At 38.6% G+C, this 20,081-nt stretch overlaps 1 protein-coding gene across 2 annotated transcripts in view; it reads right to left on the bottom strand.

Annotated features, from left to right (window-relative positions):
- The window catches only part of Dhx15 (DEAH-box helicase 15), a 204,095-nt gene that overhangs the window by 35,493 nt on the left and 148,521 nt on the right, over window positions 1–20,081 (bottom strand). For both annotated transcript variants that reach the window (XM_067147359.2, XM_067147358.2), the window contains 2 exons: window positions 18,636–18,758; window positions 6,444–6,634 (listed from right to left, as the gene is read on the bottom strand). In XM_067147359.2, the coding sequence (XP_067003460.1) occupies window positions 6,444–6,634; window positions 18,636–18,758 (314 nt within the window). The remainder of the gene's footprint in view (window positions 1–6,443; window positions 6,635–18,635; window positions 18,759–20,081) is intronic.

The raw sequence follows: 20,081 nt of genomic DNA, 5'->3' as shown, positions 1-20,081 counted from the left end.
CCGGTGACAAAGGGGAGCCTTGAAGCACACCGCGATTAATTTTGATGGGTTTTGTTCCCTGTTTTCGTGTCTCTATCTGTGTTACGTTTCCCTCTTGTAGAGCAATTATCAGTCTCGTCAGTTTTTCGGGAACTCCGACCGACTCCAGTGTGCTCTGGAGGTGCGCATGTCCGACGTTATCAAAAGCTTTGCGAACGTCGAGAAATATAATGCATGCATCGTTCTTTTCTTGCCTAGTGTGCTGTAAAGCGGCTTCCAAAATTGAGGTATTTATGTAAGTACCGGGTGTATTGGTGAAACCCCTTTGGTTGTCGTGAAACCCAATGTAGTTCCGAAGCTGTTTGTCAAGAACTCTCTCGATGACTCGTCTAATAACTGAGCATATAGTAATTGGACGCCAGTTACTGGGATCGTTTACGTCGCCTCCTTTGTGAACCAGAATTGTACGGGCTTTCTTGAAAGTCGATGGTACTAACCCTGTTGTTAGCATTCTAGTGGCGATGATTGCGATTATCTCTGAAATCGTGCTGTTTTTAATAGCTCGGACGATTACGTGGTCAGGACCGCTTGCGGTGTCTATCTTGATGTTCTGTGTTGCCTGAATAATGCCTTCTTTAGATATGACCGGATTGTATAGGTCGTTAGTCTCCATGATTTCACTCTCAGTGAATTTTTGAGGGTATTCTGGTCTTTTGTGGTCGTTAGGCCTAGAAAATATGTCCGAAAAGAATGTGTGCAATACATCTTCTTTCAGGCTGCAAATCGGTTGTTCGTTTGTAAACACATTGCGTATGGCTTTTTGCCGCTGATTGTAATAGTAGAACTGAGTGGATTCATACATGTACTTCCTTCTTCTCTTCTCTCTTCCCCTTTTCGTTGATCTTTCAGGGTTTGAAGAGGTCCTATATGAACGTTGGGTCGAATTTAGTTGGCCATTCTTTCTCAGTTCGTAATATTTCTGGGCGGGGTGTTTCGGCCCGGGAAGAATATATGGTACTGAAGCTAAGAATTGCTATTTATTTTTTTTTGCTAGTTGCTTTACGTCGCACCGACACAGATAGGTCTTATGGCGACGATGGGGCAAGGAAGGGCTAGGAGTTGGAAGGAAGCGGCCGTGGCCTTAATTAAGGTACAGCCCCAGCATTTGCCTGGTATGAAAATGGGAAACCACGGAAAACCATTTTCAGGACTGCCGACAGTGGGGTTCGAACCTACTATCTCCCGAATACTGGATACTGGCCGCAATTAAGCGACTGCAGCTATCGAGCTCGGTGCTAAGAATTGGACAAAGTCATTAACGGCCTCGTCGAAGTGGTCGTCTGTTAGGTTTTCAGAAAACTTTGATTTCCATTCAATCAGATCGCGGTTGTACTCGTCCATAATCGGAGCTTGAGTAGTAGCGGTATTGGTTGTGGTTTCATTGGACTGACGATTCTCTGGAGAATTTCGTATAATGCTGATTTTACTCTGCTTCTTGACCAGGGTATCTCTGTGCACTGCAGGGTGAGCTCTGCTAACGTGTATGCTTACGCCCCTATCGGATCGATAATATTTCCCACAGTGCGTGCATTGTACACCATGTGATTGTTGTTCGTCGGAAAGATTGTTAGCCATATTGCGAACATGTATATGTGACTGTATAACTACGATTGAAATATTCTTATCTATGCGCTGTTATCCAGGAAAGAATATAAAACGAGCCACGTGATCTTCTAACATCACTGCCTTGTCGACTTGATTTACTGAATGAGGCGGCGGAATACTAGGATATATGACAATCACATAACAGGCGACATGTATAAAAGTTAACCACGCTAAACTTTTCAACTATCAATAATCTACACCACACGAAAAAAATAAAGACTATATACACTTCAAGTCCTCTCGGATAAGGGATGTACTGTACTCCACAAGCAAGAAAAATATTGTTATCACTGAAATTAGATTTACATTCAACGTAATGAAATTTGTAACAACAATCCAAATATGACAAACCTTGAGGCAATTGTATAGGCTGATGATGCTTGTGAATAAAAGCGAAACATGTCCCGGTAAATTAGTGTTGTAACATTACAACTTAGCAACACAAACTGTAATTTGTATTGAAAAGGTGGATAAAAACAACCAACAAATTGTTAGTATATCATGCCGTCTCTTAGCCGACAAAATACACGATGATATACTGTACTGCCATCTTTTGGTTCCGCGTGGAACTTTGTAGAATCCAGATACTATTTGACAGTCGGTCAAAAATCTATTATTTAGATGGCAGTGTAGCTGTCAGCTGTCCACTCACGCACATGAAAGCTCGAGCGATAGTAAACAAACATGGTCGCCATGTGCTCTTCTAGTCATATATATGTTGTATATGTCAGGCAGCACACAAAACCACAGTATTTTCGCACCTCTGCTCCTAATGATCAATAATATTAGATATGCAGATGACACTCTGATTCTGTGCAACACTATAGAAGGCCTTCAAGAACTCCTGAACAGAATCCATGTTGGAGGTTTACAGTATGGTCTCAATATAAATGTAGAAAAAACTAAGTTAATGATATTTAGCAGAAATAGTAATGCAAATGTCACCTTGTCATTAAACAACCGTAAAATAGAACAAGTCCACCAGTTCAAGTACCTCGGCAGCATAATAACAGAGTATGGATCCAGATAAGGAAATCAGATGCAGAATTGAGAACGCTAGAGCTGCATTTCGCAGGATGAGCTCTTTGTTCTGTAATAATCATCTAAATCTGAAGCTCAGACAGAGATTAATGAAGTGCTACATCTGGTCAGTACTGTTATATGGAGCAGAAACATGGACCTTAAAAGCCGCAAGTATCAAACGACTTGCCGCCTTTGAAATGTGGTTGCACAGAAGAATGCTTAGAATACCCTGGACAGATATGATAACAAACGATGAAGTCCTAAGGAGAGCTAGGACAAAGCAAGAACTAATAACAACTATAAAAGTTCACAAAACAGCTTATCTAGGCCACATATTAAGAGGAAACAAATATGGCCTCATAAAACTCATTCTCCAAGGTAAAATAGAGGGCAAACGACGAGTTGGCAGACCAGAGATAACATGGTTACACAACATCAAGCAGTGGACCGGTATTGAGACAACTGAGAGACTCTTCCGACTAGCAGTAGACAGAAAAACTTTCACCAGAGTAATCGCCGATGTCTGGGCAACCGGATATGGCACTTGAAGAAGAAGAAGAAGAAGAAGAAAAGTGAACTGACGATGGTCGGTTTGTGTACCGTAACCCAACATGTACCTGATGCTGACAGCTGGTACAATTATAAATCAACAGATCCAGATTTCAAGAAATTGCCGTTTACATTGGTTTTAGCCTACAAACTACAGCGAGGTATAAAAACAGAGACTGAATAGAGTTTTTCAATTGCTTTTTAGCGATAATTTGTACACTAAATTATTAACGAAACCAATCGGTATGCTATAAAGGTAATAATAATAATAATAATAATAATAAAAATGCAAAATAATTCATCTTAAATTCCACAGATTGCTTTTATTTGCTCAAGTATAGTTTGCTGTAAACGTGTATAGCCTAACTACATCATTTAAAAGCAAGTGCTATCTCCAAAATCGTGAAAGATTAATACAGGTCATATAAGTAAAAAATGTAGGTACATTTAAAATACGAGTAGTAGAGGCAACACAGAGAAGTTTAATTCGAGGGGTAAGGGTTAAGTAGATGTTCCCTGAAAAGTTATCTGATCCTATATTAGCATGCTAATTTCCTTGCAGTTTAAGAATTCTACTACGAGGATAATCCCAAAAATTAGGTCTCCTATTTTTTTATAAATAAAGAACTCTGTTCGTGTGGCTGTTGGTAACAATATTGTGAAGTGTTTTCCGCGCTCGTGCACTGAGGCACTCAGTCTTGGCTTGGCAGCCCTTGAGAATGGAGCTCCCATTGGATGTTACCGCCAAGTGCGAAGTGCGCGCAGGTCTTCGGTTTTTTAACACAAAAGGTACTGAACCAATTGAAATCCATCGCCAATTGACAGAAGTGTATGGTGAGTCGTGCATGGATGTAAACAATGTTTGTAAGTGGTGTACAGAGTTTGCAGTCTGTCGGACTGAAATTCACGACAAACAAAGGAGCAAGAGACAGTCAATTTTTGTTGAGACAGTCGTGAAGGTTGAACAAATCATGCGTGAACTGGCGGATCACCCTGGATATCTCTGCACGTTGGTTCCTGAGGTTTCCCGAAGCACCGCTCATAGAATTTTAACAGAAAAGTTGAAATACCGGAAGGTGTGCGCAAGATGGGTGCCACATGCAGCAACGAGTTAATTCTTCCCATACATTTCTTCAATGCTTTGCAGTCGAACAGAACAACTTTTTGGACTGAATTGTCATGGATGACGAAACCTGGGCATTCAACTTTACACCTGAGACCAAGCAACAATCATGTCAGTGGCGGCATCCCTCTTCGCCAAAGCCACAGAAATTCAAGCAAACACAGTCTGCCGGTAAAGTCATGATGACTGTGTTTTGGGATCGAAAAGGGGTATTCTTGGTCCACTTTGTGTCCACTGCGACCACAATTAACGCTGACAGGCACTGTGAAACCCTGAAAAAATTTAAGACGGGCAATTCAGAACGGAAGAGGAATGTTGAGCAAGGCCGTAAACATTCTCCATGACAACGCTCGCCCACACATCGCCCGGCAAACCGTTGCTCTCCTGCAACAGATTCAGTGGAACATCATCACCCACCCACCCTATAGTCCCAACTTGGCGCTCAGCGACTATCACTTGTTCCCTAAGTTGAAAGAACATTTGGTTAGAAAGCGATCAGCACTGACGACGAGGTGAAAGATGAGGTTCACAACTTCCTGAACAGCATGGCAGCGAGCTGGTATGTCATGGGCATACAAAAAATAATCACAGCGTCTACAAAAATGCATCGACCGAAATGGTGATTATGTAGAAAAATAGCTAAATGTTTAAGCCGTAAAATGATGTAAACCATTGTAGAAATAAACAGGTCTATGTATTTATAAAAAAATAGACCACCTTATTTCTGGGATTACCTTTGTATTTTACATTCTTTCAGTGCTTGCAGTTGTAATGAATGCAGTATAGTTAAATTAGTGTATTATTCTCATAGTGATCCACATTGTATTTTCCTCCCCTAAAAGCACAAAGTGTTTATCATGAGGATGTTACACACAAAATTTGTCCATTTATCCTCACAGGCAATGAAATAATGTTATTTGTTTTACATCCCACTAATGTTTCTTGGAGCAGGCGAGGTGCCGGAATTTTGTCCCGCAGAAGTTTTTACGTGCCGGTTAATCTACTGACACAAGGCTGACGTATCTGAACCCCTTCAAATACCACCGGACTGAGCCCGCCAACTTAAACTCAGCTACTCAACAAAACACTGCTAATGAAAGACCTAGCATTTGAATACATAAATACAGCAACCTGGTCTCATCTTCAGTGTGTTGGTATGTACATATATTTGGAATTTTTTCTACAGAAAATTTCAACTGCTTGACTCTTAGGAGAGCCAATAATAATAATGTTATTGGCTTTAGGTTCCACTAATTATGTATGAGTTTTTTTGGAAATGCTGAGGTGCTGGAATTTAGTCGCACAGGAGTTCTTTTTATATGCCAATAAATTTACCAACAAGAGGCTAACATATTTGAGCACCTTCAAATACCCCTGGACTGAGCCAGAATTGAACCTGCCAGAGCTGTACAATCATCAACATCTTCTGAACGACCAATATGTCTCTGATATACAGTATATGAAGAATGTTTTGGTGCCACACTATCTTCCATCAGGGCTGCAAAGTCCCAGATTCATAATGGCAGAGAACCACCACCTCAACCACCTGAGCCACTCCGCCCAGCCCTTATGAGACCTCATAGAACTCAAATGTATTTTCATTATCTTCACTACCTGCTAGAACCCAAATAAACATGGAGAATTTATGGTCACTCAAAAAATACTGAAATGTTCCAATGCAAACCTGCAAACAAAAAGCATTCACAACAAGCAACAAGGCAGAGGATAAAATCTGTAACATTTGCAGTGGGACGGCCTGAACTCAATTGACTCAAATGTCAGATAAATGCTTGATAGTAATATTTCAGTTGTTTGAGTAAACATTAACTGTACTTCGAAGGTCATTAACCAGCAGCTGTCGTGAAGCAGGAGGCAAGCAAGCGATGTGCAACCATCAATGTCTTCTGAATGATCCATGTGTCTCTGATATATAGTTTATGAAAACTGTTTTGGTACCACTATCTTCCACAGGGCCACGAAGTCCCAGATGCACAATGACAATACACATTACAGTATTAGGAGCCATATAAACATTTTAGCAAATTTCATCTCAATTTACGCCTGTTTATAAGAGAGATACACATTATACATACTACTCCCTTACCTGCATGAAAAATCCAGACACTAAAGCTTTCCTAATATTAATGTAGTAGTCCTTAGAAGTAAAATCCGTCGATGTCCTCTTGAGATTGAAGCGATCCATAATACGTGAAAGCTGTTGCCGTACATTGTCTCCAGACTTCAGAGACCGGTAGTTGACGAAGTTATCGTAACACCACTGCGGGTCTTCAGAATCTGAAGAACAACAGATTTGTTAACCAAGTAAGCAGATAAATTATCAAAATAAAAATTCTGATATGCAATGAAGTAAAATGAACATAAAAAGAAAGATCAAGGCAGGCTTGAGTTTTTCCGCTTCATTGTGAATCTCCACATATCCCTATCACTGCCATTAAGACAATTTCATATCCCCTTTGTTACTGACTTTCCAACCCTATTATTGTAAGGCCTACATACTCTTGCATGCACTTGACCACACACAGGAAATAATTTTCTTGAAAAGGTTCATGTCCACACCAAAATATGAAAAGGTTACATTCTGGAAAGCTGGCCAGTTATCATACTATCTAAATGTTGTACCAAGAACTACATACATAATTCCTAACATGAACATAACAGTGAAGTAAAAATTGTAGCTTTCTATCCCTCCCCTGATGAATGAGTTAACATGACATTAGCATTCAGAAATTGGACAAGGGGCCTGAATTAATAACAGAGAATCTAGCTAGATACATTTTCTCCACAGCTTGACCAAAATGAGATTTTACTGACAGACTAGTGGGAGTAAATAGTCTACAGGGATAATTCCCTCTGTGGATAAGAGGTACAGAATTGGCCTCCAGATGCCAAGATTGCAGGTTCAAACCTGGAAGAGACAATCAGATTTTTCAAGGGTAGAAAAAAATCCATTCGACAGGCCATGGGCATGTGATTTCAGCATGTAAAAGACCTCTAGTGACACATTTAGTGTTTACCCAACAAAATTAATTAAAACTCAGCTTAGATCATCCAATGGAGATCCACTGGAGGAAGCAACGGACAGATTCACATCATCGCCATTGACCAAAGAAAGCATTGCGCTGTGATCTTGGATCCAACTATCAGATTTGAAGTGAGTTACAGTCAGCCTGAAGAGGTAGAGCAAGAAAAGAAAGCCAGACTTCTAGTGTTGGACTTAATTGGGGCCGGCAGAACAATGCCTAAATTTTGTGTGAAATATCTGAAATCCGGGGGTTCCTAATAGTATCCTCGTAGATACATCATTATTAGCAATCAAGAGGTCACTTCAAATTATTTAAAATCACCTTTACAACCCATTATAACAACCACTATTCATTATGATTTTCAACACTACTGTTCGGCAACCCATAAATTGGGAAGTAATGAATAAATAACTTGTCATTCAAAAGAAGTAATGTTATTGGTTTTACACCCCACAAACTTTGTTTTCGGAGATGCCAAAATTGTGTTTTGCTGGAGTTCTTTAATGTGCCAGTAAATCTACAGTGGAGAGTAAAATGGAACGTGAAAACTGACACACAAGCAGCCACAATAGCTAAAATTAAAATGTCCGCACAGAGGCCATACAATTATTATTATTATTATTATTATTATTATTATTATTATGATATGTACATGGATACAGCTGAATGAAATAAACTCATCCCCACTACTTGCATGTATGAACAACTATGTTCCTCAGCCTATATACAACCATTTTGTTTTCAAGTTGACGAATAAATGCCCGTGTAAACAAAGCAGAAAATATGAAGTAATGCAGTATACAGTACATTATACAAATGTACGAATGTTAGTAGCAAAAGAGCAGTCATCAAATCTTACATAAAAGATAAAGGAGATAAGCCCTCAGGTAATCAAAGAAGGGGTTCAATCCTAGCAGCCAAAGTATTAACTACTTGATGCACTTCCTCATTAATCAGGATTACAGCTCATGCAAATAGTGGAGAACACTGTAAACAAGGTGTGCAGTGGGCCTGGTCATACCGTATTACGTCTTCTTCTATACAACTGAGAAATTGATCCCATCGAGTTGATACGAGCAAGTGTCAAGAACAACATTTCTGAACAAATTTGCTTCCATTACGAAAGAGGACTGGAAGAAATGCTGAGCACTTTATGAAAATTGCAGACAAGTACAATTCAAGTGAAGGATTACTGAACCCGACGCAAGAGATGATCACAAATGTGGGAAGCGACACGGTCGCAAATAGTGGCAGTGATGGAAGCAATACCGATACCTCAAGCAAAGGTGATGATAAATCAACCAACACTGTCAGTGAAAGTGAAACAGACATGGCTAAAGAAGACGAAGGAACATCAGGAGGGGCATTTCCTAAGAGAGTTTCTATGTGTAGATATAATGACAATGAATGACCAGGCAATTAAGAGAGAGAGAGGTAGGTGTGTGTGTGTACGTGATTATTGGAAAGATCTGTGAATTATACACTTGTAAGACTATTAGATCCTCCTATTCAATACAAAGTTTCCTCTTGAGAGGAGATCCTTCTATTCAATACACAGTTTCCTCCACCTCTCGAGATGTTCTAATAAAGTCCTGAAAATGAAAATGAAAACCTACAACCTGTTTTCCAGTCATTGACTGGGTCAGGGATGGAATGAAGGAATCATATATAGGCTGTTATTACAATGGGGTCGCCACTCCCAAGGTAATTTTTTAATGGGTGATAAATGCTATGAAATGATAATGGAGAGTGTTGCTGGAATGAAAGATAACAGGGAAAACTGGAGTACCCGGAGAAAAACCTGTCCTGCCTCCACTTTGTCCAGCACAAATCTCACATGGAGTGACCGGGATTTCAACCACGGTATCCAGCGGTGAGAGGCCGACGCGCTGCCGTCTGAGCCACGGAGGCTCCCCTAATAAAGCCTTATAAGTGTATAATTCAGTACTGTCAATATGGATATGAAGCTGATATTATGTAAAGACCTGTGAAAGTCTTCTTAACAGTAATCATGACAAATATAAGACCAAGTGTGAGGACTCAGCCATTATAGCATGGTAGTTTGTGGTCCCGCCTCTGCAAGCACTGCAAGCAATTAAATCCAACACATGCTCCAGTAGTTCCAGCAAACTGGGTATAGAAAAGTGCGGGAGACTTTACTGTGTGAGATATTTTAGTGGATAAGTTGAATTTTCTTTGCTTTCAGTTCCTAAACTCGGTTCATTGTGTGTTGTGTATTTCAAGCATGTATCTTATGTAGCTTGATTAATAGTTCAGCATGCCGTACTGTTTTGTGCCTGGCTGTAAGTCAGGCTATGGTAGAGTAGTTGATAATATGCAGGGTTTTTTTTCACCACCGAAGGATAGAAATCAATTTGAAAAATAGGCCAGAGCTATTCCACGGAAGGATAGTGAGTTAACGCATAATAGCAGATTTTGTCAAATTCATTTCTCTGATGATTTGATAATAAAATCAGATAACTTTATAGTGAATGGTGAATTTACAATCTCGAACAACGGCCAAATCTTCACGCAAGCTTTTGAAAGTCCAGTAACCGACAAATTGAGTTGGTAAGTAGAGTATTACCTTTAAGTGGTTTATGGATGTTTGTTTTAATATGCTGGGAGTTATGTGCTATTTATCTGTCACTCTAGTAACCTGCGCTTTCCGCAATGTGATGAAAGCCGTAGCTCTTACTTTCATGCATGACTTTTTCCAGTGTACCCTTCCGTGGTATTTTAATTTTCATCTCACATTTTTTAAAAGACACTGTATATACTTATCAGTTACGGAGTAATACGTTCCTCTGGCCTCATTCCTGAGAGCAGCTGATCAGTACTCTGGAGCTTGCTCACTCTAATGCTGCCTAACAGGGCGCGCTTGAACTCACACTTATTCTTATATTCGTCATGCAGTAATGCCACAATTTATGGTAAGACTATGATATGGCTTGGCCTGTAAAATATCCTCTCTCACACTCTCCTATATATGGTAGAATTGCTTGTCCACTTCCTCCGCATCATTCTTTCCTGCTGTGCTATTCCCCTCCTGCACATGTGAGTGACTGTTCTCCACTATTTGTATGAGCTGTAGTAATGTTAGAATATAACATTTATTGATCGTAATTCTGGCCTTCCTGATGTTAAATTTTATAACATTATATGCTTCATGGTCCGAGTTAGACATTGAAAAGAAGTAAATATAAAAGACACCCTTCAGAAACACGTCTATGAACAGGAACTTGATAACGAACAATCAAATCTTACTTTGGTAACTAGTTTCCAGCATAACTCTCATAGGAGAAAAATCTTTCGGTTTTTAAGTGATATTCCATTATTAGTAGGACACAGCTGTAAACTGTTTCTACACCCACAAAACAAATGATCAATGCTAATCAATGTAATTTTAGGCCAGAACCTGTAGACAGACAAGGGCATCTCCAGTGACCACACAACTCCTAAATCCAAATTGTTCCCTTCCAAAACATACCATATTTACATGTAATTTTCCCAACCTTAATTCTGAAATTCTAAAATGAAATTTGGGGGAAAATAAACATTTGCATAATCTTCCTGCCATGATCCCATAAGCTTTCCATCATCAATGCATTTTCTATATATATATTTTGGGAAATGCCGTGAAAACATCCATAGCTTCAATGGCCACACAGCAGTTTATAGGCGGCGACTGAGAAATGCAAGTGGCAATACCGCAGTAATGGAACTGCTCAACAAGCTATGCAGAGTGTAGATCTATGCATACAGTAACTATGTGGAAGATGTGCACTTCGCTTGTAACATATACTGGTCACAGTGTTAATTATTTTAACATACATAAGTGAACAGTCAGTAGTGATGGATAATGGGAGTTAAAAACGCACAGTTTAATTATGATCGCATTCACAGAAAATAATGACGAACATGCTGCAGCATGCAAGTTTTGTATAGAGCAATTCCATGTATGTTTACTGGTGTAAACCAAAGATAAGAGTTGCAGTAAGTTCAAGAAGATAGTCTTATTAATTCTGGATCCAAAATCAGGCCAGTATCCAGAAAATGATGGCCATTCAGGTTTGCATGAAATACTAAGGTTGAAGAAGCTAAAGATTAAGAAAAATAATATAGGGATCTCCAGTTTAAACCAAGTAGAAGATGGCTGTGTAAATTGATGAAGAGTAACAACCTTTCTCTTCGAAAGAGGATATCTCCATGCCAGCGATTGTCAAAGGACCATACAGAAAAAGTGGTAGAATTCCATCAGTATTATAGATTCATAACGAAATTTGCATAATTGAGTTAGTGCGATCACTAGAGTGAAGGAAAAAAAAAAGGTATAACTTTCCCTCCCGCACTTTTTGAGGCTAAAAATCCCTTTTTTTAAAAAAGGCAGGAAAATTACATGAATATGGTATTTTGTGTTTTCTGTAGATTCTGACTTATAAAGTAAAGATCAATAAGGCTCTGGCTGAGTCCAAGTAAGGGATGGAAGATCACAGTGGTTTGATACCAAAAGAGGAGTCCAGCAGGGAAGTGCCTTCTCACCGTTCCTGACCATCATCGTCATGGATCGGATCATAAAATACATCAAACAACATCGCATAGAGCCCAATGCTCCCATATCTAAAGATGACGTTCTGATCTGGGGAGAAAATTAAGCAGAAGAAGAGGAACTAAATCTTTGAAAAGGCAAGTTTAAATGTCTCATACCTACTTCATTCCAACTCTCATCTATGGACTAGAAACACGTATGTTACATAACAAAGCTATTAGTAGAATTAAGTTAACAGAAATGAAATTCATCTGTACTCAATGAACCAAAAAAAACCAGGAAAAATGAAATTAGAAATGAAGCAAACAGGAAGGAATCTGGCATCAAAATACCTGTTACCAAGCTTCTATGAAGATGCAAGCTACAATGGTTCGGACAGGTTATGAGAATGGACAGAACAAGAACAGCAGAGAAGTGAAAAGGGGGAGATCAGTAGGGTAGCCACAAGACCGATGGATACACACAGTGAAATCAGGTTAGCAAGAGGAATTTCAAGTGGAAGGACAGAGAAGAACAGAAACTATACTTTGACAGGAAGAAGAGGCGAGCGCTTGCACACCCTATCCGGAAAACTGGAGCTGGAAAACACCTATGATGATGCAGATTTTATTCCATATGATGATAAACATGCGGCTCATCAGATATCAGTCACAAGTTATTAACAACAAAGTCTCCAAGGGGAAAAAATGTTAATTGAAGCCTGTCTTTAAGAACACTGCATGTATTATGTATTACGTTCATGATGCTCATGCTGCTATCAGTAATAAACATAATGATTTGTGGACAGACATCATTTGGTCTCACATCTTTGTTCATTGAAGTGGTTTTACTGATTATTGCACTTCATATTGCAATATCTTGGGATTTTCAGCATTTTCAAGATTTAGGCTCTAGTCCTCCCTACATTACTGCATAGGTCAGTACATCAAGACTACATTTATAGATTCAGAAGTACATTAAGGAGTGAGGGAAATTGTTTCCACCTATTCAATACTACAACAGTGTGACGTCATTAATACATCACATATTTTTTAGATTTCAAAACAATTACCTTCACTCCTTAATGTAAATCTGGATTCAATACGGACTAAAAATGAAGTTTTTGACATTAAATAGTTTCAGAAGTGTTTGGAACTACTCTTTTCATGGGAATCTAGGCGTGTATAAAGGGGCCAACGTTCTGATCATTCCAGTCAACATACTTTTATATACAGGTTGAAATCATGATGATTCCTTTGTTTAGTATAATTCCTCAAATCTTTGTCATCCAATTTCGATTTGCATCCATATTCTTCTTTGTATTTTTTCTATTTAGTGTTATGTATACCCCGCTTGATGTGTGGTTCTTAGCTTTTACCCAACAGTGAAAAATTTCACTACTAATCCAATCTTTTGTTCTTCCTCATTTCCAAACTCAATTACTGCCCTGCAATTTGATTCATTACATTTTGGAGGTCCTTCCAGCAATAAATTGCCAGTCAATCTACTTAGACTGGCTACTGATGTCTTAACTGTTTCATGGGTCAACTTTTTTTTATATCATCATGATGCCAGAATGAAACTGTTTTATAATTAATATGATAACCATCATATTGCTTTATTTCTGTTATCAGTAGCTGAACAGGTCTGGTTATTACTTTACGATGACTACAGTAACGTTTTAAAGAAAAACATCATCACTAAAAGTAAAGAGTCTGACAAAGTTTTCATTCAGTTGCAAAAGTCAAATTTGATCCTAGTTATAGATGTTTAGAAGGTGATGGACAACTTATGATCAGGTCTAAAACAACATGCTTAAGGTATCTTGAAAATTACCAGTTATTCTTAAAACACAAGTATTTCATGGATATCTATACAAGATTGCTCAATAGCCTGAACCAATTCATAACATTGACACCTTCAATTTGTCCTCCCCACAATTCTGAGAATAATGGTTGAACAATGAATAAATATTTAATACATATACAATAAAGATTTGCATATACAATACCTAATACATTAATTCCATTAGGTCAATCAACGATCACTAGCCTTGATCTAACAATGTAACTTTCTCAGAATTAGGGTGGGGTGGCAAATCAAAGGCTTCCGAGAAACTATTTTATTTTAGCCACAATAATCACACTGTAAAATATATTCAACTCTACTTCTCAGTAAGCCTCTTGGAAATATTTTGAGCCTAGAACCTTTCATAATCTAAATATGGTATTAGAACAGTATTTGCACAACTTTAGAAAAACTATGGTTGCAGCTTATCAGGATAATGGGAAAGTTCTAGTAAAAGGTGAAGACAAAGGTTGAATAAATGAGAAACATGTATTCCAAGTATAATGTACGAAGGTAATTCAATTAGTAAGGGAAAATTGCATTTTATTAAAATACCCATACATTCTTTCCCACCAACCTTTCCAATGTGCTATTCCCTTTGTTTGGTAAGTTTTTGTATTCGAAAATGAAAATGATTTAAAGTTTGTATTGGAGCCAGAAATGATCAGTTTCCTTTACCCTGTCGTCATAACACGTGCATGGAGCAAGGTCTAGACCAGAGGTGCTTTTTGCCCTGCAAGCTCTCAGCATGTAAGTGGCCAGGCAAGCGATCAGGGCAAACGCTACAGTGACAGCAATACTGTGGTTACACCAGAGGTCATAAAGGTCAATGAACAAACTGCAATGGTTCATTTCAGTATTAAGGGAACAGTGTTATTTTTTATTTCCAGTGGACAGAAATCCAAGTAATTTTCAATATAACTTATAAGTAATTAGTTATTTCTGTTCTGTTTACGTATATTGACCTAATGCAATAAAGAGTTTACCAGTACCTCAAAGTATTTTTGTACTCTATACAATTAATTACAATTTTTACTATTATATTCTAAGAGGAGTATGCTTTCCAGCTAGTGGCTTTATGTCACACTGACACAGATAGGTCTTATGGCGACGATGGGATAGGAAAGGTCTAGGAAAGTGGCCGTGGCCTTAATTAAGTTACAGCTCCAGCATTTGCCTGGTGTGAAAATGGGAAACTACAGAAAACCATCTTCAGGGCTACTGACAGTGGGATTCAAACCCACTATCTTCCAGATGCAAGCTCACAGCCGCGTGCCCCTAACCGCATGGCTAACTCGCCTGGTGGAGTATGCTTTAGAATAATGAGTAAAGCAAATAGGCCGTGGTTTCTTGCTGCTCGAGGTGGTTTTTTTTTTTTTTTTTTTTTTTTGCGGGATAGGAAGGGGCTAGGAATGGGAAGGAAGCTGCTGTGGCCTTAAGTAAGGTAACATTCCCAGCATTTGCCTGGTGTGAAAATGGGGAAACCACAGAAAGCCATCTTCTGGGCTGCTGACAGAGGAGTTCGAATCCACTATCTCCCTAATGCAATCTCACAGCTGCATTCCCAACTCGCTCAATACTGAGTTTAATTGATCTGATAAACTCATGACAAATCGAATCTTATTTATATTTACTGATAATTTAGGAAAACATGGGAGTAGCTTATCAGTATAATGGAAAAGTTCTGTTGATGTACCGTACTATATATCTACTGGTTATTGTATTTGCAATGTTGTACTTGGTTAGAAAATACTGGTCTCTTCACCAGTAATGAAACTCATTCACTATTTAGAGGCTAGCAATTAATTATCAATGGACTTCGGATAAGTTTTAAATACCATTTTCAGAAACTCAATGAACGGAGAAAATCGCATAGCATTACAACACTACCAAATCAAGCATTAAACTTGAAGTATGTAAATATAATATGTTTTAGTGAATTAAGAGGAATTTTACTTTTTGTACTGGAAATTCTGTCACTCCCACCCAAAAAATTATAAACGGCTTGCACAGTTCAATCCCATATATTTATCCATTGCAACATGAAACTTACATGTCTGTTTTCTTTGAATGTGTAAATATGGGAAAATAAAATAATGTCTATTAAAATAGAGCACAATATATATCAAACCCGAATATTTTTTAAATGTTAGCTTTTCTTGCACTTTTCGAGTGTACTTGCTCTCTCGTTTGACGTACACCTGGTATGTAAACTATCTGCTTTAAAGACAAGCGAGCCTGGCTGTACTACGCTAGTCTCAATGGGCGCCTAGCTGAGCAACTCCAGTCTAGACTGTGAAGAGTATGATCCAGGGTCTAACAAATTTCAGTTTTCGTATGGTGGTGACGGTTACAGTACTAGTGTATGGCCATGCCTTGCAATGAAGGAGGAGGATAGGCTCTTTCAGATTCCAGAACAATTTTGTGCCAAGTTTTCCAGCAAAGGGTGCTGACTTGTCTATTGTACATCATCTCTTTCTAACAAAATGTTCACTCCATAGGATATCTTTTGGATTCCAATCCATAAAGATGAGCCCAAGTTAATTTCCTGTAACACATCATACAGCATTATAGAAATATATATCAAAAAGGTTCTGCCACTCTGCACGCTTTAACTTGTGTTCACCTGTCAATTATCTTGGCACCCATTTGGCATACAGGTAGCTACAATTCCCATGAATGACAAGATGTGCAGATCAAACATAAATACTCACTATCTTAGTAAGAGTGGCCACTGTAACTCACCTACCTTAACATAGCAGTGTACCTATGTAAGCAGCATTTAATCAGCGATTGCACTCAATAAATGACCTAAGCACTTTTCAACAATGACAGATATTTAACCTCCTTGAAACTGCCTCACTCCTCTGATACATTTTCTTGACAGGCATACAGTTTGTACCATATTCCTGGGCTAGCAATATATCAATGGCCTCAGTTTCACTAATAAATACTAAAACCCCTACTTCTTTCATGTGCAATTTTCTAGCAGGGCACCATGCTATTCTTACTATCATTTGTTTCATCCTTGTCCTGCCATCTGCTGCATGTTGTTGGAACCTGTTCTCGAGACGTCTCTTCACTTGTTCACTTATAAAAAGTATCACAAAATGAAATCATATCTTATTAAATATACAATTTGCTCTCAGTAATTCAATTGCCTTCGTACAATAGAATTAAATTCAGCAACTTATTTTGCTGAGTAACTTGTAATTACACTGCTTAAATAGCCAAGTCTTAAAAAAAAATGCTCACACAGCAATTAATAAAAATTAGCAATTAACCTAAGCAAGAATGAGACAGTAGCATTAAACAGTACACCAAAGATAAACTGTAACAAACCAAAAAAGGATTTAGTGGCAAGTGTCTAAGGAAGGAAAATTAACAGATCAAAGATCAAAATGACTATGATGCAGTTCCTAGGCCATCTAGTGCAGAATGAGTAGATGCCAAACATACATTCAGTATAGAGTTGCAACACAATGGCACACAGCCTCAAAAAGGCAAGAACATTATTGTACACGACCTGCAAATAGCTAAAAGTATTAACTGTGGTTGACAAAATTCAATATTTATTAAAGAAAGAAAAATGCAGTAAAACCTCATTAACACAAATCCTTCATTAACATTAACAAAATTTTGGTCCCAGCAGACAATGTAATATTTCTTATCGAAGGTCTCCTCTGTTAACACGAATTTCGGGTACCACGAGTTACGAACTCTATTTAGACCACCTGCATCATCTCTCACTTAATGTGAATCACCGATTCTATTCACGGACCGAATCTGGAATGTGCATGATGCAATAAAAGGGGTAGCTACAGCCTGAGAATCTGTGTCACAAAAGCACATCCAGAACTGCTTTGACAGAGCCTGGAGATGTAGTGATGCAACTAATGTCCAGGAGTTAGATGGTGGTATCAATACCACTTCACCTGAAGAACGAGATACTCTACAAGATGTTGCGGATCCTGGTGTTAGCTTTGAGGAATTTGTTAATGCAGATGAAGACGTTCCCGTACATGCTCCCATAGAAGCTATGGATACAGTTGGCGTAAAGTTACCAAGCACTGTATCATTCGCATGAGAGCGAAAGCATACTTTATTCATATACTTTGTCCGACTCGTTGGCTGAATGGTCAGCGTACTGGCCTTCGGTTCAGAGGGTCCCGGGTTCGATTCCCGGCCGGGTCGGGGATTTTAACCTTAATTGGTTAATTCCAATGGTCCGGGGGCTGGGTATTTGTGTTGTCCCCAACATCCCTGCAACTCACACACCACACATAACACTATCCTCCACCACAATAACACGCAGTTACCTACAAATGGCAGATGCCGCCCACCCTCATCGGAGGGTCTGCCTTACAAGGGCTGCACTCGGCTAGAAATAGCCACACGAAATTATTATTATTCATATACTTTATTTTCTTTCTCCTGAAAATGACTTGAGTGCCTAACAGTTGCTTGTGATATCAATTTCCTAGAAATGAAACACTATTCCACTCTTGCTAACCTTGGACAAAGGGTACTATGAAATCAGAATACCGACAGCATTATTGGAATATAGTGTTCACACAGTTAAATCAATACAACTGGACAAAGCTTATGCACCATTTGTGGTGAAGTAAAATGAATGGATGAGAGCAAAGCCTTTCCACAGGACTTTCCATTAAATTGATAAAATATAAAAATAATCTTGTAGATGAAGATCAGATATGCTATGTGGATGATCTCATGTCAAATAGTTCAAACACTTTATTATAATTTCTATCCCATTCATGCCTAGATCAATTTGCTAAATTTATCCAGGCCCCCATTCTTACAAAATATGCTAACTGTCCGAACCTTGTTGAATAAGAATAGATCAGGAACTTACTTTGCTTGAATGCATGGTAGACGTTGAGCAAGGTGAGATGGTCTCCGTCGATGTGCGCGAATCTCATCTTGGCATCGTCAGCTGCCTTCTTGGCCTCGTTGGGCCGCACAAAGCACTGCGGGACTAAACAGTGGAGGAGAGGGGGGAGCCCGCATCCAACCAATTTAGTAGCGCCCACACACAGCGCACTAGCAGCAAGTGCCAGTGACTCTGTTTCAACCTAAGGGAGCTACAACAAGTTAGAATCTTCCTCTCCACACACATAACATGCTCTCTTGTATGTATGGCTTCCTTAAATATACCAATATGTACATTCAGATTGAAAACAAATTTAGGTACGGTTAAGCAAGGTACACATGGAATAAATCAATATTTCTATTGTTTCATTCCAAATAGTTGATTTCAGAACATTTCAATAACGTTTAAGAGATTCTAACTTGTTGATGCTTTGAGTGGCTCTATACAGCTGACGAGGAGGAAAAAACTGCACACAGGTGCAGCTTTCTCCACAAGATTTGTTGGAGTAACAACTGATGCACTTTACTTACCATTAATATATTCAAGTTAATGGAAAACTGACATAAAACTAAGGAATATGTTAAATCTTTTCTCAAATGATATTTCTTACATCATTTTCAATGCAGTGCAGTGGTAACAGTTTGGTTTACTATTAATTCATTATCCTAGCATTACAAATACACAATGCAACAAACAAAAAAATCAAATATCTGTAAAAAAAGCAAATGCGCAAAAATATGTTCATTCAAAATGCAGTTCTCATTAACAACTATGAACATTAGTGAAACATTATATGATCATTAACCTCCTCAAACTACTCATTTTCATTTACCTTAACCATCCACAGGATAAAAGCATATCAATATCAATTGATAGTACAGCTAATTATATATAGCATTAACACTTGAAAATTAGTATAGCACATTATGAACTACAAACAAATGTAACAGTTTCAGTAACTTAACATTAGTCGATGTATAATCGAACAGGTTAGCTCAGTGCATTGTGGTACAGGCAGTGGCTGCTAGCTCTAATTGGGAGACAGGTGGGTTCAAAATGCCTGTTGGCCATCCTGAAAAAGGTTTTCCATAGTTTCCCATTTCAACTCCAGGCAAATACTGGGATGGTACCTATCTCAAGACTGTAGCTGCTTCCTTCCCATTCCTAGCCTGTGTAATTACACCCACATCCACAGAAACAACCCTCAAACAGCGGTATATGTAGCTCACCCCCATGGACTGTATCGTTAAAAGCAGCTACAGAACTGGTGAGCTGTACGTGTCCTCAGACATTCCCAGCATATGCCAAGAAAAAAGTAAATTTATACCATGAAAACCAGCTGTAATAATTTATCATTAGTAGATTTATGCATCAAAAGACAAACAGGTCACTATTACAAAGATGTGCAGTGGAGATCTACATTATTTT

Source organism: Anabrus simplex, chromosome 5, assembly GCF_040414725.1.
Source record: "Anabrus simplex isolate iqAnaSimp1 chromosome 5, ASM4041472v1, whole genome shotgun sequence".
NCBI lineage: Eukaryota > Metazoa > Arthropoda > Insecta > Orthoptera > Tettigoniidae > Anabrus > Anabrus simplex.
The sequence above is the reverse complement of the archived record's forward strand: the minus strand, read 5'-3'. Positions and strand labels throughout refer to the sequence as shown.